General features: G+C 44.5%; 1 protein-coding gene across 1 annotated transcript; it reads left to right on the top strand.

Annotated features, from left to right (window-relative positions):
- Nucleotides 1-10203: 10203 nt before the first annotated feature.
- PKDCC (protein kinase domain containing, cytoplasmic) lies at nt 10204-24400 on the top strand. The gene is made up of 7 exons (XM_031950405.1): nt 10204-11048; nt 17532-17654; nt 18166-18437; nt 19491-19570; nt 19879-19986; nt 22472-22645; nt 23487-24400. Exons 1-7 carry the CDS (start codon nt 10419-10421, stop codon nt 23570-23572), a joined length of 1473 nt encoding a protein of 490 aa, XP_031806265.1. The 5' UTR covers nt 10204-10418; the 3' UTR covers nt 23573-24400.
- Nucleotides 24401-26278: the final 1878 nt, after the last annotated feature.

Genomic DNA, 26278 nt, shown 5'->3' on the forward strand with positions numbered 1-26278 from the left:
CAATGTGATTGGAACTAAATACAGTGTTCCAAAAGTAGTCTAACCAGTACAGAATATAATAACAATAACAATAGACAACAAAAAGGTTTGCAAAGTGCATAACATTGTCCCATTTTATGTTCACAAAGAATATTTGGAGATAGGTGCTGTTATTATTATTCCCATTTTTCAGATGAGAAAACTGAGGCTGACAGAGAATAAGAGACTTGGCCAGTATCACACAGTTAATAAGTTTCTGGGGCTAGAATCGAAGTTAGGTCCTCTTGATTCCAAGTAAAGTGCTTTCTCTATTGTGCTACCTAACTGTCTCTATACTTTTATGCAGCAGGACTATCACTTCCCTTGTTCTAAATAATAATAAATTATTAAATAAATTAATAATTTGTCCCTATATCCACATTATAGTATTGACTCCCATTGAGTTTATGGTCTGTTAGCATCCCCACATCTTTTACACATGAATTTTCTAACCTGTTTTCCAATTCAGTCCTTGTATAGCTGATGTTTTCAACCCAAGTACAAGATTTTTTTCCATTCTATTAAAGAACCAGCTTTACCTGGCACAGGGAGGTTCATCCCCAGTAGGCTAATTGCTTACTCATGAATTAAAGATCCTTAATCCTGTGTGATCCTCTTCTGATTTTACAGTGATAGTGGTATAATCTACACATGTATCAAGGTCATTCTTATTGATGGTTGAAGAACAAATAGGCAATCTTTGACAAAAGATATTCTTTATCTATTAATCAGCAAGCATTTAATAAGCACCTACTATACATATAATATATACTTACATACACATACATGTTATAATACATATGATGTGCATGTGTATATATGCAAATACATAATAATTATAAATAACTCTACATAGCTCTCTTTATATATATATATATATATAATATATATAAAACTCTTTCTCTACATATATACCATATATATATATATATATATATATATATATATGTATGTGTGTACATACAGGGCTTCTTTCTGCTAGGTACAAAAGATTCAAAGATAAAAATGAGTATCATTAGGGAACTTATATTTTATCAAATGGGACAAAATGAACATGGATAACTATATGGTATATACAAAATAAATATAAACAGAGACAGAGGGTATAACATCTGGGCACATAAGAGAATTGTCAGAGATAGAGTTTGTGCTTAGTGAGAAGAAAACTAAAGTTTCTATGGACAGGGCAGGGGAATGCTGGGACCAATAGACCTTGAGAGCTGATTCTTAAGTTTTCAGTGTGAGCATGTACATCTCAGAAATCAGCAAAAGCTACAAATCAAGGTTTGATTTACTCTTTTACTGGCTGTCTAGATTTCAGGAAATAATGGAGAAAATGTTAATAGCAAAAATTAAACCTATGAATTTGCAAATCATTTTTTTTCTTCCAGATAGCTAGTTGTTAAAACATTTTCTAGTAAACCTCCAGGTGAGGGTTCATTCTTGACATGTGCACAACCTGCACAGAACACAGAGATGTGCTCTAGAACATCATGTGTGAGAAATGGCAAAAAGGTGGATTTGGCTAGATTCTAGATCAGTGATGCCAAATTTAAATAGAAACAGAAGCCTTCTAAAGAAGCCTTCATCATAAATGAAGGCCACATTGTGACTTTGAAAACCACATATTAGCATTATGGATGCTCTATTGTATTTAATCTGGTTTCCTCAACTGTAAAATGGAAAAATAATAGCATTTACCTCATAGGGTTGTTGTAAGGATCAAATGAAATATTAGTAAGTTACTTAGTATGATACCTGGCATATAACAAGCATTTAATAAATGCTTGTCCTCTTCTCTTTCCTTAATGAAGTATCTCCCATATGTGGAAAAAAGCATACAGCATACAAAAATACTCAGGATTATATTCCTCGAAAGATGTGACAACTGAGATAACTTTGTTAAATGTAAATGGCCTTTTGGTGACCCACCAAATAGTATGCTTGCCAAAGATGTTTGCACTCTTATAGAGGATATCTAACAGATTCCAATTTGAAGAGACTGCCAGTCATCATGACTTTTATCTTGCCATTGGTCTTCAGTGATTTTGGAGGAGAAAGTGAGGCTGATGACTTTGTGCAACTTTGCCTCATTTAAATCCAATTCATGTGCAAGTCAAAACATCACCTATAATGTCATTGGTCCTCTTTAAGAGGAAGGATAAACAAAATCTACATGCTCCACTAGTATTTAGCATTACCTGCTTCACAAAGTTTGGTAAGGAAAGTTCTTAGGAGACCTTAAAGAGCCATGAAAATGTGAGTTGTACCAAAAAAAAAATCTATATGTAGAAATGCTGCCATTTTGGACATGTGATCCTTTTAAAGTTGATTAAGCTCACTCATATAGACAAAGAAACTCAGAATGATACTAACCATTTGAATTTTGAGAGTCACTGGGATTGGATGGATTGTGCTGGCTACCCTCAGGGCAAGGGTTGTCTCCCTTTCCACTGGACCTAAATACACATACATGCCCAATCTAACTTCCCCTCCCCCCACTTTTCCTCTCTCCCCCTGATCCTCCTTCCCAGAGCCAGGATTGGGTAACCAGAGTTTTGCCCCCAGGTAAGAAATGAAGCAGGCACAAAAATCCAACCCCTGCCCTTCTTCAGCAGAGTAGAAGGAAGTGAAGGGTGTAAGAGGTCAGATACTTTCCAAGAAAGAGTCAAGACACAGTTCTAATTCTGCATTGCTTTGAGGATAATAGGCCTGTTTGTTCCCTCCATTCCAATAAATTGGATTCACTCAATCCCATTACTTCAACAGGTTTTGCTCTCTTTTATCCTATACCCAAAGACAATGAAACTTCTACCTAGAAAGGGTGAGTACTTTCCCTATCGTTCTGTGGGAAGGTACTATTGGAGGCCTCTCTTTTAGATTACCAGAGGTCCCCAAGATTATACCTGAGATTCCATGCCCTTACTCATCATAATAACTCATTCCCCCTCTCATTTGACTAAATTTGTCTTAATTAATTCTATTATTTTTATATCGTAAATTCCAAAGATGATCTGAGGGCTATATTTTGAACCACTTGATCATTAGTAAGGAAATGGCTAGTTATAGTTTGATTTTCTCCTCAGTGAGAAGAACCCATCTCTCATCATGGGTTTAGGTTAGTGGGTCACTTCATTTCTCAGTAATCATTAGCCTCGTAGCCTATAACCTGGACTGAGTAGAGGGGAAAGAGCAATGATTTCAGGACTGCCACAGCTGTGAAATCTTCAGAAAGTAAGTCTCCCCTATCATCCCAAAGACCTCTGGAATTGCTCTCTACTTCATCCCATCACACCTCAGAAAGAGAATAATGCAACAGATTTTTCCAAGTCTCATTTGTTCAGATTTCTTCTTGAAAACAAAGAAATAGAGATAATGACCTACCCTGGCTAATACAACTAAAAAAAATTTTTTTTCCTCTGTCACTATGACTTTCATTTTTTTTCCCAAACCAGCTTCTCCAATAGTGTGGAGAACCACTCCCTTGCAATAAACTTGGACAAGCCTGGTCCTCTACCTTCTCTTAATTGCATATAGACAGAATGGGGGAGGAGACTACTCTGAATCCCTGAAAAAGAAAAAAAAAAGGATCTGGGGTTGGAATTAGGGGGTGGAAGGGAAGAACAAGAGAAAAGGAGGCAATGGGCTCTTTGGAATGGGGGATCAGGAAACAAGAGAGCTTACCCCACTACCCCATTCTCTACTACCCCCAGGTAGGAAGTAAAGCTGACGTCCCAAATATAAAAAACAGATGATGAAGGTCGGGTTTCCTTAGTGAGAGCAAGAGCCCCAGAGTCCTTAGGAAATCTTCAGACATAGAAAAAGAAGAAGACCAAGAAAATGAGAGAGACGCAGAGATACAGGCACAGAGACAGAGTTGGAGGGTCATAAACAGCTTGAAGAATAGGTCCCCATACTAACATAAAAGAGAATTCAACAGAGACAGACCCAATGACAGAGATTGAGAGACACAGAAACAGGAGGGGAAAAATTCCACTGGTTACTGGAAAAAAGCTTAGCTCCTCTCCGTGGGGTCTCAGGATGGGAACATGAGATATTTCTTTCCCAAATGGGCTATCAGAGGGCGAAGCCTTTCCAGAGCCTCGGAACTTTGGGGATTCACCAAATCGCAGAGCTCATTCTGGTTTTGTCACTTTGTCTCTCACTCTGTGTTCCCATCTCAGTCTTTCACATTCCACCTCCACACACAAATACACACACACACTCCTTATTCTCCCTCCTCCTTTCATCAATGTTCACATACCAATACACATACATTCTGTTACATTGTTTCTCTTTCTCAGCCCATTTCCTGGCTCCCTGAGATGTGCCCCTTTCCCCCTTTCCCTTTCTCCCCCTTTCCCTTTCTCCCCCTTAACTGTATCCTTTGAGGAAGGAGGACTCTGTAGCTGGTAAAGCCAGGTCTAATGGCCCACAGAGGGGGAAGCATCTGTTTAAGAGAGTTGAGAGGGTGGGCTCAGGTTCCCCAGGAAAGGAGATAGAAGCCTTCGTGGGGGGAGCCTGCTCCAGTAGTCTCTTTGCAAAAGGGACAGTAAAAGGGGCCTGAGCCCCTAGCCACATAGTTAGGGGAGGAGCCAGCCTAGCTGGTTTACCTCGGGAGGAGAGAGGAGAGCCCCTCACCCCTACTAAGGTGCAAATTAAGATCCTAGGGTTTCTAGATTAGTAATTTGACCTCCACCCCACCCCCAGTCTTCAGTGTTCCAAGGAGATCTATCCCCTGGATGCCCCAACACACAATTTAAAACTCCCAAGGATATCTCCTTCCTGATAAAATTGAGGGCTAGGGATCCCTACGACTGAACAGAAAGATGGACAGATGGTTGGATAGATTCACTGGGATGGAGTTCAGAGGATTCAGCAGAGCCAAGTAGGTTTCTGATATCACAAAGAGACCTTTGGCCTGGGAAGAAGGGGGCGGTGGAATGAAGATAGATAACGAATCAGAACTCATCCAAAGTAGACTGGACAACTTCTCTTTCAGTCAAAGGTCAAGAATGAAAAACTGGCTCTCTGTGAACAGCCTCCAGGCTAAAGTTTGGAAAGTGGAGAGAAAGAGAAAAGGGATAGATGAAAAAAGCTGACCAATACAGCTTGGTTCGGGAGGAGGGAGGAGAATTTAGCCTTTCTTTCTCCTTTAGGAAATCAAATAATAACTTTTGTAAGTACCTACTATGCTAAATGATATGAAGGAAAATAAAAGACAGTCCTTCCTCTCAAAGAATTTCTCTAATGCCTTTCATAAAACTGAACACAGAAGTGGGCACATAAGGGAATTTGAGGTAAACTTTCTGAATTGATTTACTGTCTGTCACCCAGCCCCCAATTACTTTGCATATATTTACACTACATATATATATATATATATATATATATATATATATATAGTCTCTCCTAAGAGAATTTAAGCTCTGTGAGGGCAGTAACCATGCTAACTTTGTCTTTGTAACCTCAAAGGTATGTAACGGGTATTTTAATAAAAACTTGTTGATTGATAAAGCTGAGGATGCCACAGGAGAAACAGAAGACTAGGCAGTTCATGCACAACCAACACCAACAGGAAAATTATGTTAAGTGCTTTAGTAGATAACAATGAGGAAGGTGTCTAGTCTGTAGAGAAGGCTTCATAAATGGGACTGATATTCAATTTAATTCAAATCAAATGCTTGTTAATCTGGAATCTTGAAATTGCCATTGGATCTTTCTGCCCTTCCAACATGGGAATAACTCTTTGCTCAGATCTAAAGTTGACAGTTACTTCTTGTTGAAATAACATGTAGCAGATGCCCCATGCTGGTTTATCAGTGACTCAAATTGGCATGATTGCATCAAGCTTAATAAAGTATTAAGTGTCTACTATTCCATCAATATTAATTCAATAAGCATGTATTAAACACCTATTTAAGGTATTATACTCTGCTAGTTAGGAGAGAGAGAGAAAAATGACAAACTAGTTCCCTGTCTCCAGATTCTGAAAAAAGAGATAGAATATATATGTAAACAAATTAGAATACCATACAAGGTAGCCTGATCTAGTGGGTAAAGTATAGATCAAATTCCACTTCTAGTACTTATTATCAGTGAGGCCTTGGAGAAGTCAATTACCTTCTTCCTTGTAGGTGATTCTCTGGAATTTATATGTCAAATCACAGATCTCAAAGAGTCTAGAAAATAAGAAACCAGTTAGGAGGCTACTGTAATCAGTGATCAGTCATGGGGGGAGCTGAATTCGGACTGCAGTGGTGGAATGTGAAAGAAAGATACTTAAAAATCAATCAATAAACTGTCTTCAAGGAGCTTCAAGGAACTATCACAATCTGATAGAGGAGACAACATGCAAGTAAATATACTCAAAGTGAATTGTACACAGGACAAATAAGAAATAATTAACAGTAACAGCACCAGAATTACAAATTCTGAGACATTTTAAGGGAAAGAGGATTATGGTCTATATCTCTTCTTCTCCCCCTTTCCACTGGGACTCTCTTAAGCCCCTTCCCATTGAGGCATTCTCAGAGACAGGTCATGGTCATAGCCCTGGACCAGTCTCTGAGCAAAGCACAGGATCTCATTTAACCCTTTCCTCCAGCAGTCTGCAGCTCATAGAATTATTGGCCCAGTCTGCCTTTCTATTAATTTAAGAAGGCTCTGATCTGAGGCTTCAGGTCTGAGAATTCTAATTCCAATATATTCCATTCAATTCAACAAATAGGTATTAAGCACCTACTGTGTGCAGAGTATTATGCTAGCTCTGATAACAAAATATACCATTTCAAAACTCACACTGCACAGTCCCAGGCACAATATTCTTTTGGAACTAGATACATTTATATAGAAAATTGTTCAGCTGTGGGGATGGGAAGGAAAAATCCTGAGGACTTTAGGTTGGAACATTTTAGGTTAAGGATTCCCTGTTGAAGAGATGTGTGCCTGCAATGTTTCGATTCCTTCAATTCTTTGAAATGTCTTTCTCCCTGGGTGGCAAAAGCAAGCAAGCTAAATTCAGTTAAGAGCTCAGTCACCAATTCGGAGCTTCTAAAGTGGTTCAAAGTTCAACTCTCTGCTTTCCGAGCCCAAAAACCCATTTGCCATTTTATGTGTGCACATGCACATGTCTGTGTGCATCTTCACGCCTAAGTGCTTTTGTGTCTTCCAAGACAAAATCTCGATGTAGGGAGGAGGGATATAATGTGTGTCTTGGTCTCTATGCGTATGCATGTACATGTATCTGTGCCTCAATATGCACTGAAATTTCATAACCATAACAGAAACATTGTATCTTGGCAAAGATATCATAGGAATAATTATCTAATTTTGGAACATGTTATTATAATACCTACATGATGTGTAAGGAACATAACAATGTTCAAGTTGTGCTCATAGTTTTGGAGCTGGAGACCCGCAAAGCCAGGAAAAAAAAAGTTAGAGCCTTTACATTTCAAAGTCGGCCCTCAAACCTGATCTGACCCTTAGGACAATTCTGACCCAATACTCAGAAAAGCTTCTCCCAGGAGTGAGAGTTTTATGCAAATTTGTGGGCATGACTAGGAACTGGGAAGTGGAATATTTAAAGATAAGCATAATGATTTCCCCACCCCCAATCCAGAATAGATTGGACAGTGGGAGCTAAAAAGGGGGGGGGAAAAAAAGGATCTGAGTTCTAATTCCCTTTCCTCCACCAATGAGCTAATCAATTCTGGGCAAATCATTTAAGACATCTATCAAAGAGTGGGAAGTGAGGAAGAGGTGAACTAAATCACTAAGAAAAATCATTCTTCTAACTTTAACATTCTGTGATCCTGATTCATTGAAGGAGAAGGAAATATCCAGATTTTGCTGGCCCTGTACAATCCACTGTATATGACCCATAGACTTTGGGAGTCCTGGTATCAAACAGTTTCCCACTACCCACCCCCCCAGCCAATTCACACTGAATTGGACTGAGACTTGAGTGTGAGGAGTGTATTTGCTGTTTGCCACTGCTCGTTGTTGACTTTAGCCAGTAGCTCTGTTTACAAACCCAGGTTGGTTTTCCCAGCACAGTTAATTAGACAGACCAAAGACATCTGGTGTGAGGACCAGGGAGGGCATCTGCTCCTTCCCCTCTTTCTTTTCACTACTCACCCCACCCCCATTCCCCTCCCCCCACTACAGCCAAGGGGCTCGGACTGGACAGAACAGTCCTAATCAGGACCAGACCCCAATCCCAGCCAGACCGTAGGCCTCTACTGGAAGCCTGCCTCTCCAATCCTGTCACTTCCTATCCTCCAAAACTGGGAATCCAAAGGGCTAAGCTAGAGTTCTTTGGATCTGGGGAGGCTGGATGCTTGGGGTTTCTCTGGATCTAGGAAATCTCAGGGAATCAATGCTGGGAGGGAATGGCATTCTGAGGATCACATGCTGGGAGAGCAATGAGAAAGAATCTGATACAGCTTTTGCCTTTCTTCTCCCCTCACCCCAATCCTAGAGCAAAAAACGGAGGAAATCTTGTTCCATATTCCCATGGATAGAAGCAATGATTATGCAATTATACCAGTTTCCCATACCCCTAAAGGAGTTTGAAGATAAACTTAAATCCACACCCAACTCCTGGGCATTCCAACAAAAAGACCTTTGGGGGGGGGGGTTAAAAAAAACCCGGCCCCAACATCATCACCCAAAAAGGCCCCTCATTTTTTCCTCATATGCTTCTACCTTAAACTCTTTAACCCCACCCTCTTAGTGGTGAAGGCCCAGTACCTGTCACCTTTGGGGGGTTGGGGGTGCAGCTAAGGAAGGAGGTTAGCCAGACTAGGCTCAGGAGGGAGGCAGGAAGGTGACCAGAAAGATGATGGGGGCTGGGTGAACAGACCCAGGGTGGTCGGGAAGTGGAGTGCAGGAGCGGAGGAGGGGGAGGAGCAACGGCTTATCTCTCTCAGGAGGGGGGAAGCTCACTCCAAACAGCTAATGCACTGGGGTGTGAAAGCCCCTCAATTAGCACTAATGATGCAATCAGGGAGGGAGGGGGAGGGATTGGGCATCTCAGTAGAGTTAGCTCTCAGGCACACACACACACACAACACACAGTGTTAAACACACAAACTCATATACACTGACACCCAGAAAAGTGGACTATCATAGAAAAGCGACTCTTAAAAATTCACTTCAATATGCGCATGCACACCTGTAGCAGTTGCACAAACATTAAGCAACTCAACCAAGTTCTATGCATGCACACACACAGGATGATGTGCACACGCAGCTCCTGTTCTAGTTCCAGAATCCTCCAGATAGCTAAAAGATAGGTCCCTTTACATAGAAGCGATCATAGAAGGGGTGCCTAGAAGGAGATGCCTCCTTTGGTCCGGGTGGCTTTAGAGAGGCCTTGAAAGGACCTTATGGTAGGGGGGATGGGTGGAAAGATTCAAATCCGGACGGTATCGTGATACCCGGCTTCAAACACCTGAACAATCTTCACCCCCTCTTCTCCCCAACCTTACACGCAGGTGCTTAAGCCCCTAGCTTGAGGTCGCTCGTGTCGTTGCCGAGGGCCCCAATACTCTCACCCTCGCCACAAGCGGGGGGATGGATGGAATGCTGAGTTAACAGCGCTGAGTATTGTCTGGGGCCTTCCCCTCCCAGAAGGGGAACTCCAGCTCCCGGGCCCAATAACTTTTAAAGTCTCCTACCTTCAACACCATTCTAATTTGCTGCCTGTTCTCTACACCTTTATGTGACCCTCCCCTCTTATCCGCAGCTCGCCGCCCTCCCCCACTCCCAGCCCCGTTACCCGCCTCCCGCCCAGGTCCCGTTATCCGCCTGCCTTAGCTCCGTTATCCACCCTCTAGCTCTGCTCCACAGACCCTGCTCGCTGCCCGGTCAGAATCATACGCTGCCCTTTCTGTCCTTCTCCCCCGAGCTCTCTGCCCGGTTCCCCGCATCCCGGGGCCACAGAGCTGGGAAGGGCCAGAGCTGCCTCCGCTCCGCTTCCCAGGCCGAGGAAGGGGAGGGGGGGGCGGAGGTCCCGCTGTCAGTCAACGGGAGAAGGACGGGCTGGGCGGCCGGAGGGGGCGGTGCCGGGAAGCGGACTCGGGCCCCGGGAGGAGAGAGGCGGGGGCGGGGGCGGGGTAGAGGCGGGGGCAGCTCCGGGCCTTATAAGCAGCTGGGGGAGCGGGGGGGAGGGGGGAGCAAGAGGGAGGCAAGTGTCAGGCTGATGCGCCGCCTGCGAGGGGCCGGGAGCTGGACCGGGACCGGCGGGGCCATGCGCGCGGGCTGGGCGGGGGTCCGGCGGGGCGCCGAGCGCAGTCGCCTCGGAGCCTGAGCGATCCGCGAACGGGGCCGGGGGGAGAACGGGGCTGAGCAGAGCAGAGCAGAGCCGGGAGGAGAGGGGGGCGGGAGCGGTGATGCGGCGCCGGCGGGCCGCCGTGGCCGCGGGCTTCTGCGCCTCCTTCCTGCTTGGCTCGGTCCTCAATGTGCTCTTCGTGCCGGGATCGGAGCCGCCTCGGCCAGGCCAGCCCCCCGGCCCCTCCCCAGCCCCGGCCCCGGGCCGTCGCGGGGGTCGCGGGGAGCTGGCGCGCCAAATCCGGGCGCGCTACGAAGAGGTGCAGCGCTACACTCGGGGGGGACCCGGGCCCGGCGCGGGCCGGCCAGAACGGCGGCGCCTCATGGACCTGGCCCGAAGCGGCCCGGGCCTGCAGCGTCCCCGTCCCCCTCGAGTTCCCCGGGCCCGAACCCCGCCCGACGGCACCCTGGGCTGGCCCCCAGCCCCTGACCCCCCGCGGCTGGGCTGCGCCGCGCTCCGCAACGTGTCCGGGGCTCAGTACGTGGGCTCGGGCTACACCAAGGCAGTGTATCGGGTCCGCCTGCCTGGCGGCGTCGCCGTAGCGCTCAAGGCCGTGGACTTCAGCGGCCACGACCTGGGCAGCTGCGTCCGAGAATTCGGGGCTCGGCGGGGCTGTTACCGACTGGCAGCGCACAAGCTGCTCAAGGAGATGGTGCTGCTGGAGAGACTGCGACACCCCAACGTGCTACAGGTATTGGGCCTCAGGGGACGGGGCACCCTAGTGGGCAGTGGATCCTGCAAGAGCACCCACCGCAGTCCAAGAGCACCCACTTATTAGACTGCGGGCAGGGGACACCTCAGCGTGCTGCAGACAGGACACCTCTAGTGGGCTGTGAGTACTGGATGGGACACATGCCCGATAGACGTCTGACAAGAGACAACGCGTTTCCTAACTAGGGACATAACCCAGCAGGTAGCTAGGCGTGGGCCTGGCATAGCTAGCATCTGGAGGAGGGCTGTGGGATTGCTCTGCCCGTGCCTTTTCTCTGGGGCCGTTCCTGGTTGCTATATGCTTCCTCCGGCTGGAGCCATTAGCTTCTTAGGTCCTGATCTAGCAAGTCCTTGCCAGCCCTGAGATTCTTGGTAGAGAAGTAAGTACCAGGCTACACCAGGTTTCCAGGGACTTAAGGATTTAAGGCTGTGTGCCCCACTCCCAGGCAGGGTCAAAGAGCCTTGAGCTCTGGGAATGACCTGTAAACAGTACATATCTAAGGAAAGCTCAATCTTGATGGGATTGTCAGCTGAATTTAAAAGGGTGACAGTGGGGGAAGAGCATGTCCTTCTTTGGGACCTGAGTCCTCATCCCACTGCCAGTGACCTTGTCAAAGCTATAAAGTAGTCAGGTGTCAGGAGCAGTGATTGAATCTGGATGAGCTAGAAGGGGGCCCCAGTGCCAAGGCAAGTTCGAGAAGTGACCTCACATCACTTTCAGTTTCTGCCTGAGGAGCCAAATTTCCCCCTGATTTCCAGCCCTTGTGTGGATCTGTGGAGCCCCTAAGATTTAAGGGTATTTGGGAGGGTTAAGGGAGGAGGAAATCATGTAGCTCTGAGACTTAAGGGAATTGTGGAGAGTTTATTTAGAGACTTTAGAAGCCTGCCCCATATCTGACTATGACAGAAGCAGCAACACTGAGAGTCTTGTGTCCAGAGCTCAGGGTGCTCTGAGAACTGAGCTTTGAGAACTCCAAGAGTACAAACAAACACCCCCAGCTCAGGTCTCCTACCAGGGCCTGGATTGGGGTCCTGACAAGGAGGGGGAGCGCACAGCCTGGGGGGATGCAAGGATAGGCTGATTATGTCCAAGTGACCAGAAGAAAGAGAAGAGCAAGTCTGAGTTCCAAGCCTATCTTTTGTCTGCTAAACCCTGCTAGAGGCAGGGAATGGGGAGAAAGACAGGGAATTGAGTAGAAATGAACAGGGGAAAGACAGAACTGCCTTGTTTCCTCCAAATAGAAGCTGCATCCAGTCCCCCATAATCTCAGGCCTCCCTATGCCATCTACCCCTCCTCTAGGGCGTGCCTCCCCCTAAAAGTTCAAACCAACCTTCCTCTTACCAACCCAAAGCATGGACAGAGATGTGCTTAATAAGTGTTTGTTAAACTAAATTGAGGGGAACTGTTTATCTCGGGCTCCTGGGGTGTATGGGATTGGAACAGATACTCCAGCTGAGAAAATCCCCACCCTTGGTGATTGCCCAAGCTCCCAGGAACACAAGTGAATGCCCTTCTAAATGGACCTGTTATCCCTTGTCTCTTCTACAGTTGGAGTCTGAGGAGGGGGGAGCTTGGGCCCCCTGTGTCTAACCAACCCAATTTTCTACTGAGGCACAGAAGTTTCCTCTCATACAGTGCAATAAACTGAAAAGGGAGGGAAGGGGAATAGAGCCCAACTAGGGGCATGGGGGGAAAGGGAGATATTGATGGCAATAGTTTAACACTTGATGGGTTAGAGCTGACCCTAGAAAGCTCATCCAAAATCTTCCTTTGTCCAACTTGAGGTGTGGCCCGATTGATCATCCATGGAGCGGGTGACTGGATTGTCGGGTTGTCCCTAGCACTCAATTCGCTATATGGCCTGTTTCATCTGGGTGTGTCCCACTCCTTTAACTTCCAGGGAATCTTTTTGAAAATCCTCAGGTATAACAGACTGGACACTACCAGAGCAGAGCTTTTTTCTTGTTGTTGCCATTGTTTTTCCCCTTCTAGTTTAATAGAAGGAACTCTTATTGTGAGCTTTGATCTATTTTCCTGTTACCAAGATGGATTGGGGAGAAGGGGAAAGATCAGGACTTTTTTTTATTTTTTCTGGAGGAACTTCTCTATCCCTACCCCGACTTCCACCTCAGGCATGATGACAAGTCGAGTTAACTCTCTACTCCCTTAATTTCTCCCTCGTTCTTCTTTAGCCTTCGGTGTTAACTCTGGGACAAATTCCCAACCCACCTCTTAGGAAGAGGTTCTAAACTAGGACTTTAAGGACATCCTTCTGTAGATTTCAGAGGAAATATATGAACTAGGATTGGGTGGAGGAAGAAATCCCGTTTTTATTTTTACTCATTTTTGCTTTTCCTTGTAGTTTTATGTATTTTATGCATTTAAAAATATCCTTCTGAGAAGAGGTCCATGGGCTGTCCAAGGGGTCCAAGAGAGAAAAAAGGTTAAGAAGCCTACTCTGAGAGGTCAAGAGGTCATGAAAGTTCAACCAGGAACTTTTTCTATCCCCTGAGTTGACCTTTACTCTGTCCATTTGGGGCTCACACCAAGTCTAGTATGGGGTCAGGATTTTTGGCACTTTGTTTATTAAATATAGTGATAGAGCAGGATTAACTCACCCTAAAAGGAAATCTACCTGGGTCAGCTCTGGAAATTAAAAAAAAAAAAAAAAAACAATTTTAAATTAAACCTTTAAATTATTTAATTTTATCATTTAAAACTAAAAACAAGCTTTGATTGTTTGCTGACTCCGGAGAGCTAGAAAATAATCAAAACTAAACTTTATAGCATAATAAGATTTACAAAACTAATCTTTTACAAACCAATGAGGCAGTTAATCTTTATTTATTGCATGCTTACTTTATACTAAAGTGAGTCACTCAAACTTTTTAAATAGGGGGCCAGTTCACTGTCCCTCAGAGTGTTGGAGGGCCAGATGATAGTAAAAACAAAAACTTTGTTTTGTGGGCCTTTAAATAAAGAAACTTCATAGCCCTGGGTGAGGGGAATAATCATCCTCAGCTACCGCATCTGGCCCACGGGCTGTAGTTTGAGGACCCCTGAGTTACTAGACACTCTGCTAAGCGCTGAAGCTACAAGGAAAAGCAAAAACATAGTAAGCATTATGATCCCCATTATGTGAGTAAAGCCACCAAAATGTAGATGAAATGACTTATCCAGGGTCACACCGCAGGTAACTGTTAGAACAGGACTCAGATTTCCCTGGGCTGATTTTCCCAAGACTGACCCCTTAAAACCTAGAAAAATTGGGAAGGAAAGGTCCAATGGTCCCGCACCTTTCCTCCTCCCCACCTCTCCTCCCCACCCTCTCTCCCTCCCCACTAGCTTAGCTCTGGTCAGCCCTTTTTCTCCCTGACCACACTTGCTGAAGGAAGCTAAAAGGGGGGAGGGGCTCCTACCACGTGACAGCTGCTGCTTCAGCCCAGGGTCAGAGGGCAAAAGACACTCTTTCCTTTTCTCTCTTTTTCTCTCTCTTTCTTTTTCTCCTTTTTCTCTCTCTGTTTCTCTGCCCCTCTTTTCCCCCTTTCGCCTCCTCCCCTTTCTCCTCCCTGGTTTCCCTGGGGCCTCACACACCCCCCCACCCTGCTCTGAATCTGCCTGTGCTCTTCATCTACTCTTGCCCCTTGTCTGTATGCCTGCCTGCTGGTTCTGGGTCTCTTCCTTTTTCGAAAGGAACAAAAGATGTGACTTAACTGGCCATCTTCATGCTTCCTGGGGGGGAGTTTGGGGGTGGGGGGGAGGGTTAATAGCATCTTTTTATTTTTTTCCTGAGGGGTGTTGATTAATACCTCGTTAACAGCACATTTAACGACCTCCGGGTGTTTAATAACCTTCAGAAGTTTCCCCACAAAGACTCAGATGCTGGGCTGGAAAATGAGAACCAGGCCCAGGCTGTTCACCCAACTCAAATCCCCCCTTCCCAGTGCTGTGTCTTCCCTGGCTGATTGGGGGGAGGAAGGGGGAAGGGTGACTGGTAGCTGGCCCGAGCTACTCAGTGAAGTAGGCTTAGCTTCTCATTCAGGCCCAACGTGAAGGCAGGCTCCTGAGGGAAAGAGGGAGACAGTGGTGAGAGAGAGAGAGAGAAGGGGGACCCTTGGTCGTCCTTGGGTTGAACAGGAAAACTCTGAATTAGAAATAAGGAAACATATTAGCCCCAACTGAGACTTGAGTGATCCCAGCTAGAATAGCACCGTGAGGTATGTGGGGGACTCGATATGTGAGGCAGTAGCACTGTGTGACTGTATAACTTGGAGTACTTGTGACTGTGGTTGTGGGATTGTTGAGGAGAACCATGTATGGGATTGTGAAATTCAGCTGTGTGTGTCTGTGTGAGATAATGCCCTTAACTGTTCAACGAGGCAAGCCTGTGACTTGGGCAATGGTTATCCCACAGAGAGGCTGCTTAAAAATGGAAAGAACCTCAGATTTGGAGTCACAGAATCACAAAATCTCTGTTGGAAATGGTCCTCAGAGGCAGAGACCTTCTAGTCCAACCAGGACCTATAAAAGGGTTCTCTCTATAGCCATTGTTTAAGGGTTTCCAGCAATCAGGAACCAAGGATCTCCAAAGCAGTCCATTCTACTTTGGGATTGTTTTAATTACTAGGACATTTTTCCTTATACCAACTCCAAATCTACCTCTTTTACTTCTATCCATATCACCCCCAGTTTTACCCTTTAGAACCACACAAAAAGGATACTGAGCTAGCTCCTTATTCTCCCATGCTAGATTTGAACCCTTAGCTCAGGCATTTATTATCTGATGGAAAGAACACTGGGAAGGACACTTATTAGCCTCAGTTTCTTAATCTACAAAGTTGAGGAGGCTAAAGCAGATGTCCCGAAAGTTTCTTCATCTCAGATCTATGATTGCTTTGCTAAGCAACCTAAACATTCTGTCTTTGTATTTATCCTCCATGGATTCAAAAGCAAATAACCATTAACATTAGCCTACTTCACCTATCTGAGCAGAGACTAATTGCCAAGGAAGGAGCCTTAGGGAAGGATCGTTGCTTCCCAGGACATGCCGATTTGGTCATAACAATTTAGAATTTAGAGCTGTAAGAGAACTTAGAGAAATACCACCTCCAGTTTTCACAGAGGAGGAAACTGAAGCCCAGAGACCAGAGATTTTTCTTTCTTAATGTCCATAATATTTCAAGGATGCTGAATCTTAAATTTAACAGGAAAGGACTATCAACTCCAAAGTTGAAGTCCCCAGGGATCCAAGTGAAGATTTGCTTAAGTCATCATCTTCCTTTCTCCCTACTCCTGCATTTATAATGATCATCACTCTGAAATATTGTTTTGTCTTGCTCACATGTTACTTATTCCATTTCCATTTAATTAAAAAACCATTTATTAGTTACCTATTCAGTGTTAGTTCCTCACTTTTTTGGTCATAGGTTCATTTAGCTATCTGGTTAAAAGCTATATGCCTCTTCTTAGAATAAAATTTTTTAATTAAAGTTTTTTTTCAAAACATATGCATGGATAATTTTTCAACATTAATCCTTGCAAAATCTTGTGTTCCAATTTTATCCCTCTTTCCTTCCTCTAGATGGCAAGTAATCCAATATATGTTAAACATGAGAGAAATATATGTTAAATCCAATATAGGCATACATACTTATACAATTATCTTGCTGCACAAGAAAAATCAAATGAAACTGGGAAAAAATGAGAAAAAATAAAATGTAAGCAAACAACAAAAAAAAAGATTGGAAATACTATGTTGTGATCTACCCTCAGTTCCCACAGTCCTCACTCTGGGTATAGATGCCTCTCTTTATCACAAGATCATTGGAACTAGTCCGAATAATCAGAGTAATATTTTAAAAGGCATAAAACTTAGTATGTTGGATTACAAAGCAAACTGGTTATATTGAATAGTTGTGTGTGTGTGTGTGTGTGTGTGTGTGTGTGTGTGTGTGTGTGTAAAATCCACAAACTGGAGGTGAAGGGGAGGAATGGAACTCCCAATAGTTATCTATCTGTATAGCTTATGGGGAATAAAGAGTCCTGACATGGGGTAGAGAATGGAATGGGGAGAACAGGGCTTTGAGAGGAGAGTTCACTTAAGAGAAATGTGTATAAATGAAAAGCCAATCATCCTGCCAGGTGAGTTGAAGTTAGTCCTTAGTGTTCTAGGGTTGAGGTTTTGAACCTCAAGGTCCAGACTCCATGAAGAAGAAGGAGTTGGACCTACTTTAACACCTGACCTAAAGAAAAGAAGGAAAGCATCTTAGAACCACTCTCCCCAAACTGCTCAGGAAACGAAAGCCACCTGATACTCTCTACGCCCTTGGTCACCCATGTCTTTCTCATTCCATGGTAACTGGAAGAAACCTAGCTCGGAGTTGGCGCTTTGAGATGACAGCTGGAAAGATCTGGACAACCGGTGCTTGCTCCCTCATGACCTCTGTCACTTTCTCCTCCAGCTCTATGGATATTGTTACCAGGACAGTGAGGACATTCCAGATACACTGACCACCATCACAGAACTTGGCTCCCCTGTAGAGATGATCCAGTTACTGCAGACCTCCTGGGAGGATCGATTCCGAGTAAGTGGGCATGAAAAAGGGGGCACCTCCATTACTCTCCCAGATGTTTTTCCCTTAGAAGACAGTTCTCTAGGAGATAGTCTTGGCACTTCCAGCCAGAATAGAGAAGAAAAATGTTTTATATTTCTGGTGGCCAAAAAGATTTTTTTTTTGTTTTGTTTCTTAAAGGCAACAAAGAATCCCGTTCTTTCTGCTAAGTAAACTTGTTCTGGGCTAACAAGGGCTAACATTCTAGATTCAGAAGAGATTTCAAAATCTTTCTCTTCTCTTCCTTGACATAATAATGAAGCCATTCCTGTTAGAAAAGACTTCAAAAAGTCTTTTACCCCTCGTGTCTCAATTTCCTACCTTTCTTTCCTTCCCAATACTACCTCTCCCTAACCCCAACCAATCCCCATGTCTACTTTTGGTACTGCTACAGCAGAAATAGAAGAATAAGCAAAAAGTGAATGCAAAGTCCCCACTCCTCCCGAGGAGTAGATTGGCTAGACCCTCCCCTGTGTCTCCTCAGATCTGCCTGAGCCTTGGCCGCCTGCTCCACCATCTTGCTCATTCACCTCTGGGCTCAGTGACCCTTCTGGACTTTCGGCCTAGGCAGTTTGTACTTGTGGATGGGGAGTTGAAGGTGACCGACCTGGATGATGCTCGTATAGATGAGACGCCATGTGAAAGTCCTGGGGATTGTGTTCTCGAATTTCCAGCCCGGAACTTCACCCTGCCCTGCTCAGCCCAGGGCTGGTGCCAGGGTATGAATGAGAAGCGGAACCTATACAATGCCTACAGGTGAGACCCTTCCCCTGCCACCCTCACTCCTCCTCACATCCAGTCTGCTTCTCCTTCACAATTTGCCTCCATTATCTGCTATGGCTGTTTGTCAGTTATTTAGACTAAAACTTGAAACAAGGGAAACTACTACTCAATAGCTGTAGTTGACTTCTTCATCCCCTCTCTTATTCCCTTATAACCTTTTTTCTCTCTTTTTTTAGAAGTTATGACAAATACTTTCTAAAAGTTTAGAACTTTTGCTACTTTTAAGGATTAGAAATTCAAGGCTTTGGGGGTCCATGAATCCATACAGATATGACCTGGTACCCTAGGGTGAGGAGCAGAGAGGCCCAGGTAGAGTTCCCATGAATTTATGTGAGAGAGGAAAGAATAATGAGGATTTGGAGAGCAGAAAGTAAAAGTCACTGTGGATGTCAGGGATGGAAAATCTGGGAATGGAAGGGGGATGTATCTCTGAGCAGGGCTGGCCTGGGATGGGGCTGGGGTCATGCCTCCATATCAGGGAACTGTTCCAGCCCTGGACAGTGAAGCTAAAAATAGATCCTTGAGTTCCAAGAAAGATCATCTGATCGGAGGAGAAGCCAGACTGGAGACTTCTTAAAATAGTCTCCAGATTTGGGGAGGGTGAAGGAAGGGGAATAAAGCAGGATTGGGGAGCACTACCAGCATCAACACTCCTCACCACTAGGGCCACCATTCTCCTGGTCTCTGTGGATTTTGCCCTCAGATATTTGCCCTTTGAATGCTACAAGTTTGGCTCAGCTGGTAGAGCTGATTCTAATGATTATTCTGAGGCAAAAAAGGAACCAAAAATCTCTTAGAAAGGAGGGTAAAATAGAGGAAACATAGTGGGGAGAATCTCCTATTTGACATAAGGCACATTATTTTAGCATGTGTCTGAATATATTCCATGATTTACTTTGACCATAGTCCTAAAGGACTGGCTTCCCCTGTAGAAGTGACTACGTCCTTGAGTCTTTAAGGAGCAAGACCCGGGAGGAGTCCTTGAAAGCCAGAATACTGACCATCATGCTGGTTTCTCTTTGGCAGGTTTTTCTTCACATACCTCCTACCCCACAGTGCCCCTCCTTCCCTTCGGCCACTGCTGGACAGCATCGTCAATGCTACAGGTGATGCCTTGGAAATGTTTGTACCCTAGCTCCTCTATGAGATCTGTTCCCTCCCGTGTGACCTCTAACTACTCACTTACCTGTGTCAGGGCAGTGGATCAATAGCACAAATAATTCCAAATAAATAGATGATTCCCAAAGCACTGTATCCATTGTAGAATTCCTTGTTCTCCCACCAATCATGTCTCCACTAAGAGCATGACCTCAGAAGGGAAATCAGAAACCTTCTGAGGGAAGGTTAGCCGTCCTTCCCATCACAGATAATAGCTTCCACTAGCCTTATCTCAAAACCACATTCTGCCCCACAGGAGAGCTCATCTGGGGAGTTGATGAAACATTGGTCCAGCTAGAGAAGGTTTTGCATCTCTACCGGAGCGGGCAGTACCTACAGAATTCGACTACATCTCCTCGGGCTGGTGAGTAATGCTCATTGGAAGTCCCAATAATAATTGGTCCCAAGGCTGACGGGTTTGTAGAAGTAGTTTTCAGAGTCTTATACAGAAAGCATGATGTCAGTAGGCAGGACTGGGGACTAAATTGGAGGAAAGTATAAATGTGCTTGGGAAGAGAAACTCTCACATGCAAGACTGTTGGAGTGACATAATGAGCACTGACTGATCCAATGGCTATTACTAGTTGACCTTTGATATTCATAGGTCTGCCACCGTCCAGAATAGGGAATGAGATTTCTTCTCTGGAAGAAACCAGGATGGATTCATAAGTAGCGTAAATCCCCTCCCCCAGCCTCAGACTCTGGAACCAAAACACTGGTCTCACAGAGAGTGAACCCTCTTAGATGAGAAATCAGTAAAACTCCAAACTGCCTCAACAGGTGAAAAGAAAAAACAAAAACTAAATACTGGTAACCTTTGCCCTGTAATCACACCTGGTCTAAGGCTCAGCTAGACCTGTCTTCCCCCTCCCCTCACTCTCTCCAACAAATCAGACTGGAGTCTACTTGGAAGGACAGATTGGATCATGGGACTCAGCTGCGGGGCCAGGTACTGGTTCCCCAAATCCTCAGAAAGGTTGGCCAGGGCTATGTGGAACAGGGAGCAAAATTCTGGGATCTCTGGTTTGTCTTAAGGATGGCAGAGGGGGAGGGGCTCATTAGCCCTGTAAATAAAGTTTAACGAGGTGAACAATAGCCGGCTCTGTCCCCAGGGACTCAGTTTATGGGGCTGTAAATCACAGCAAACCCTGGACTTTGGTCCGGTCCCCTCTGTGGAGGAAGGAGGGTTAGGCTAAGAAAGAGAAGAAAGAAGTGAATTTCAAGAAGTTTCTAATTCATAAATTCCAGAAATGGGATCCTTCTAGCCAAGATCCCTTCTAGCTCTAAGAAAGAAAAAGAAAAGGGAAAGAAGGGGGGGGGGGAAATTCTATGAATTATTATAATGTTGAGCTCTGAAGCTGAGCCAAGAGGCAGTTGTGATGAGTATCTCCTCAATTTTTCATTGAACCAAGAAAACAGGACAGATTCTAATACATTGTTAAATGCCCATGCTATTGCTTCCAAAATAAATATTGAATAGCATGAGCATGTTTTGTCTACAGTTTATATGTTTCCTTATTTCAAAATTCTTGCCTCCCCTTCTGACCTTTTGGACCATCCTAGAACCACCCTTCCTGATTATTTTCTGATAATGTGGCCTGGAGCCCAAAGTTCAAGCTGCCCCGGAAAGTTGTGGGGTGAGAGGAGAAAGGGCAGGCCCCAAATGTCCTAAATAATTTAACCTCAGCCACAAATCCATCAGATTTCAGGATGGAGTGGGACCTGTATCCAACTGACTCAGCCTGTGTATATATAAAACTCTTCACCTAAGTGAGCCATCTTGTGTTACTGTGACTATGTTGTCAACCCCGAGGGGATGAGGGACTACATCCATTGATTGCTTTGTTATTGGTTCCCAGCATCCCAAGTCTGGACATTGAAGGAGATTTGACCTTTCTGTGACTTGACTTTATGACTAACCCCACAGTTCAGCTTCAGCAGAGCGTCAGATGCTGTCATCCCTGCCCCAGGGAGAAGGCTATAATTTGGCCCCAGTTTTCCTGCTTAGGCACAAGCTTTTTTCCCTTCTCTCTCTTCATTCTCAGCCTGAGTAAACAAATTGTGCTCTTGGTTTTTGGGCTTATTCATGCCCAAGTGTCATGTAACACGGCACTAGCTGGATGAGAGCAGGTGGACCTCCCCTCCAGAGTGACAAGTCCTTCCTCCTCCTCCTTTGTAGCCCCTTTTTCCTTCTGTCTTATTCTTCTTTAGAACAAGGAAGTCTAGTGGGAAAAGCATGAGATTTGGAGCTCTAACCTTGCTTCTTACTTCCTGTATATATGATTTTGACCAAATTTGTCTTTCTATGCCTTACTTTGTGCATCTATAAAAACAGGGAGGTTGAACTAATATTAGAAAGGTCCTGCCAGTTCTAAATCCTGTCATCCTAATTCAATTCAATAAATATTATTAAGTGCCCACTACGTGCCAGGCACTATTCTGAGTGCTGGATATGCTGATAAGAAAGAGATATTCCCTACCCTTTTAGAGTAAAGGAAACATCACACACACACACGTTGAAATGGAAGGTGGATCAGAAGCTGGATTTGGATGGTGTTAGACAATATGGTTACCAGGAGGGTTGTGAGCTTCCTATAAAAGAAGGCTTTGATGGAGATTTAATGCTCCAGTCCTCCAGTCTCCTAGACAAAGGAGAGAGGCAACTGAAGATGAGTTGAGGATGTGTTGGGTATCAAAACTTGAGTGAGTCCCCCCAGGAGTGACATCTCAGGTGATCAGTCTGTCCTGTAGGAGGAAGGTGATGGGAGGGGGGGATGGAACATGGTGTTCTATGGAGTTGAAGGCAAGGAGACTTGCTGATGGAAAATGATTATAAATGCTTATCCTAGAGTATCGACGGGTCCCAGACACTACAATCCCACAAGAGAATTACCATTGCTGGCCTTCTTATCACCACGGCGGTTGTCTCCTGTCTGTGTTCAGCCTGGCCGAAGCAATGGACGTCTGTGAAAGTCATTCTCAGTGCCGGGCCTTTGTGGTCACCAATCAGACTACCTGGACAGGTAAGGCTGGCAACAAGTCCGATTCAATTCCACAAATCTTTATTAAGCACTTACCATATTCAAGGCACTGTGTAAGGCACAAGAAGATGGCAAAAATGGTAGGCTGTTGCTTTGAATTTATATTTTGCTGGGGTTGTAGGGAGGAAATATAACAAAGACACCAAAAAGGTAATGTAATACAGTGGGAGAAAAGACTAATCCTGGAGTCTGGGAACTCAAATCCTGCTTCTGACACTATTGTGACTAAGCAATTCACTTAATTCTTCTTGGCCTCTGTTTCCCTATTCTGTACAAACACTGAGGTCCCTTTGAGCTATACATCTATGATCCTAAAAGTAAATATGCATTAAATTGAGGAGAAAGAGAATATTAATAAATGGAAGGTTTTTCTCAAGGAGGACATACTTAATTTAAACCTGAGGGTACCCTTGAAGGAAGGTGAAAATTCTAGAACGTAGAGATGAAGAGAGACTGTACACTATCCCTCTGCAGATGCATAGAGGAAGATCCTATTGAGTTTGGAGTCATATCAAGACAAGGTTTCTTTTCTGGTGGAGACAGTCAACAAGTATTTATTAAGCACCTGCTGTGTACAAAGTACTGTGTTAAGAACTGGGATAGCAAAAAACAGTCTGAGTTCTCAAGGAGCTCACAATATAATGAAGGAGACAATATGCAAACAACTATGTACCAACAAGTTTTAAAGACTGGGTAATGAAAGAGATTAAGAGAAAAAATATTTCCTTCCCTTTAGCCTCCCCTCCCCCAGTCTGATGGGAATATAGAGCTTTCTTCCCTCTCCTCAGCCTGTCTCATCACCATTTCTATCCTTGCCCTTCAGGTCGACAGCTTGTCTTCTTCAAGACAGGTTGGAGCCAAATAGTCTCAGATCCTAACAAGATCACCTATGTAAGGGCGTCTGCTTGACCAGCCTGAGGGCTTAACTGACCTTGGCCATCAGCCCCAGAGTCGACAGTGGGCGGGAGGACATCTCGGAGCAGACCTGAACTACCAGGACACACGTGCAATAAATCAAAATGTAAAAATGTGAGTTTAGCAGACTGGTGATGGCGATGGCGGCATTCCCTGCCAGGAACCCTGTGCACAGACTTGGGGTGGGGAGAGAAACAGGCAATCCTGGAATGACCCTTCAGGGCCCGACATCAGGGTTGGGCTGGCCTGCTAGGACCTTGGGAGAATGTTTTCTCCCTTTGCTGAGACAATCCTGTGGGTGGCTCTGTTCTCCCAGTGTCACAGCCATGATGTCACAGTCACTGCCTTTATAACCCAAGAATGTAGGTGGAGGCCATGCTGCTTCCCCCCTTCTGACTGGTTGCCTGCCCCATGTGGGGATTGTGTGTGGACAATCAGCCACCTCACTTGCTCTCTGTGAATTGAGATTTGGCCTTGAGAGGTGGGCCATAAGTAACTATGTATGTGAGCTATTTCCTAAGGGGATGCTGTGGGAGCCCTCTATGACCTCATGAGGTTAGGGATGGGGGAAATATACCAGTATGAGCCGAAATGTAGGGGGATTGGGGAATGGGGTTGCAGCATGAGCCACAAGCCGGGACATGGGACTAGACCTTGCCTCATTTTGCTTTCAGTGAAAGCAGCAGAGCAGCAATTCCCAAACTTTCCCTGTCTTGGAGTTTGTACATCCAGAAGCTTTTGTACTTCTTGTTAATTAAATTGTTTATTTTTGTAAGAAAAAAAATAAAAATAAAACAAGATGATACAGGTGTTTGTATTGTAGCTCGGATCTTCTCCCATCTCCTTTTCTCCATCCTGTTTTCAAGGTGGGGAGGAAGGGGTGAGACTTTCCTGACCAGGCTTGCCCAAGGCAGAATTGAAGACCATACACATTTCAACATCAACTCTCTCCTTCAGTGCCTGGGACTGGCTGTACTGTTAAGCACCGGAGATGCAAAGATGTTTTTAAAAGGAAAGAAACAATATTTTACTGCAGGGAACCAGTATTCCATTGGGAGAGACAACATATACTTGTATAAGTATGTACAGATGAAATACAGAGTAATTAAATACAAGTCATTTTGAGAGGGTGCTAACAGTTGTGGAGAATCAAAGTCTTAATATAGAAAGTGAGCTGTATCTTGAAGGACAGAGGAGATTCTGTAACTGGAAAGTCAAAAGAGGGAGTATATTGAAGGCACAAGAGGCAAGCAGTTCAAAAGACTAGGATATTATCCTGTATGAGGAAAAGAGAGAGAACAGATTGGTCTCCTTTCTGTACTCTTCCATCTAGCCAATGTACAGTGAGGCTGGAAATGGCTTTACAAGCCAAACAGTATGGATAGAATATTCAAGAATCAGGATGACATTAGTTCAAATCCTGCCTCAGACATTAGCTATATGATTCCAAGAAAGTCAACTAGGTAATCAACAAACATTAGACACCCACTATATACCTGGCACTATTCTGGGAGTTATGCAAAAACTTTTCTCTGCTTTCAAAGAGCAGCATGCAAACTATCATATACAAACAAGCCATAGACAGGATAATCAGCAGAGAAAAAGTACTACAATTAATCGGGAAAGATTCTTGTAAAAGGTGGGATTTTAACTGGGGGAAAACTTTTGTTAAAACAAATGCATAGTCACTCTGGTACTTTTTTAAATGTTTAGGACAAACAAGATTAATTGCTGCTCTCTCCAGTAGACAATTCACACCTCAAACCTTCTTCCAGAGACTGAAAAAAGTTTAGTTTTTTCCCCCCTGAAAAGTCTGGAATTTTCTAAATTTCTTTCCTGTCTCCCAGGGTGGGGACCCATGATATACAGAAATGGGAACGTCACTGGAAAACTTGACTAAGGGAGGGAAAAGTAGGGGAAGAAGAACTGGAGGATGAGCAGTTATTCTTTTCAAAACCAACCACTTATAGTCCCCACAGGGGACAGGGGAAGGGTTTCCAGTGACAACATGGCATTTCTGAGGAATTTACTCCATGTCCTATACATCCAACCTAATGACAAAGACTTGGAGTCACGAGCTTTTGTTTTATATTCTGTTTCTGATATTGATATGTGATGTTGGACAAGTCACTCCATCTTTGTGCTAGTGGGTTCTTCATCTGTGAAAGAGAGATTATGGGTGATAAATAGTAGTTACAGGCCAACAGGCTTACATTGACCCCTCCATGTGAGGAATCAGTCTTGCTAGTTTAGGATTAGGGGAAGAGACTCAATGAAGCAGGTACCCAAAGGAGTAGAGGGTCTGTTCTGTGCAATGAAGAAGAAAGAAGGTCCCTGACCACTGACTATTGATGGTTGTATGAAAGCCAGAGCCTGGACCTATCAGGAGCTTTCCCCAAATTCACATAGCATGAGGTTCTGCTCAAAGGCATCCAGCAATGGAACAGAAAGTCTGGGATTCAAATCTGCTATTAAGAGATGGATTGTAGTTAGCATTATTCAAAGGAATAACACCACCAAGGAAATCCTAAATCCTTGGCATTAACATCCTTAATATATAATATTTCCTCACTGAGGACATATAAATAGCCACAACAGATGTTTAATTGATTCACTGATTGACTTGTCTCTCCTTAGAGAAGTGAGAAATCCCTCAGCATGTCCTTTGCATATCAATCATTTGGAAACAAGATAGGTTCA

The sequence above is a fragment of the Sarcophilus harrisii genome, chromosome 2, assembly GCF_902635505.1.
Source record: "Sarcophilus harrisii chromosome 2, mSarHar1.11, whole genome shotgun sequence".
NCBI lineage: Eukaryota > Metazoa > Chordata > Mammalia > Dasyuromorphia > Dasyuridae > Sarcophilus > Sarcophilus harrisii.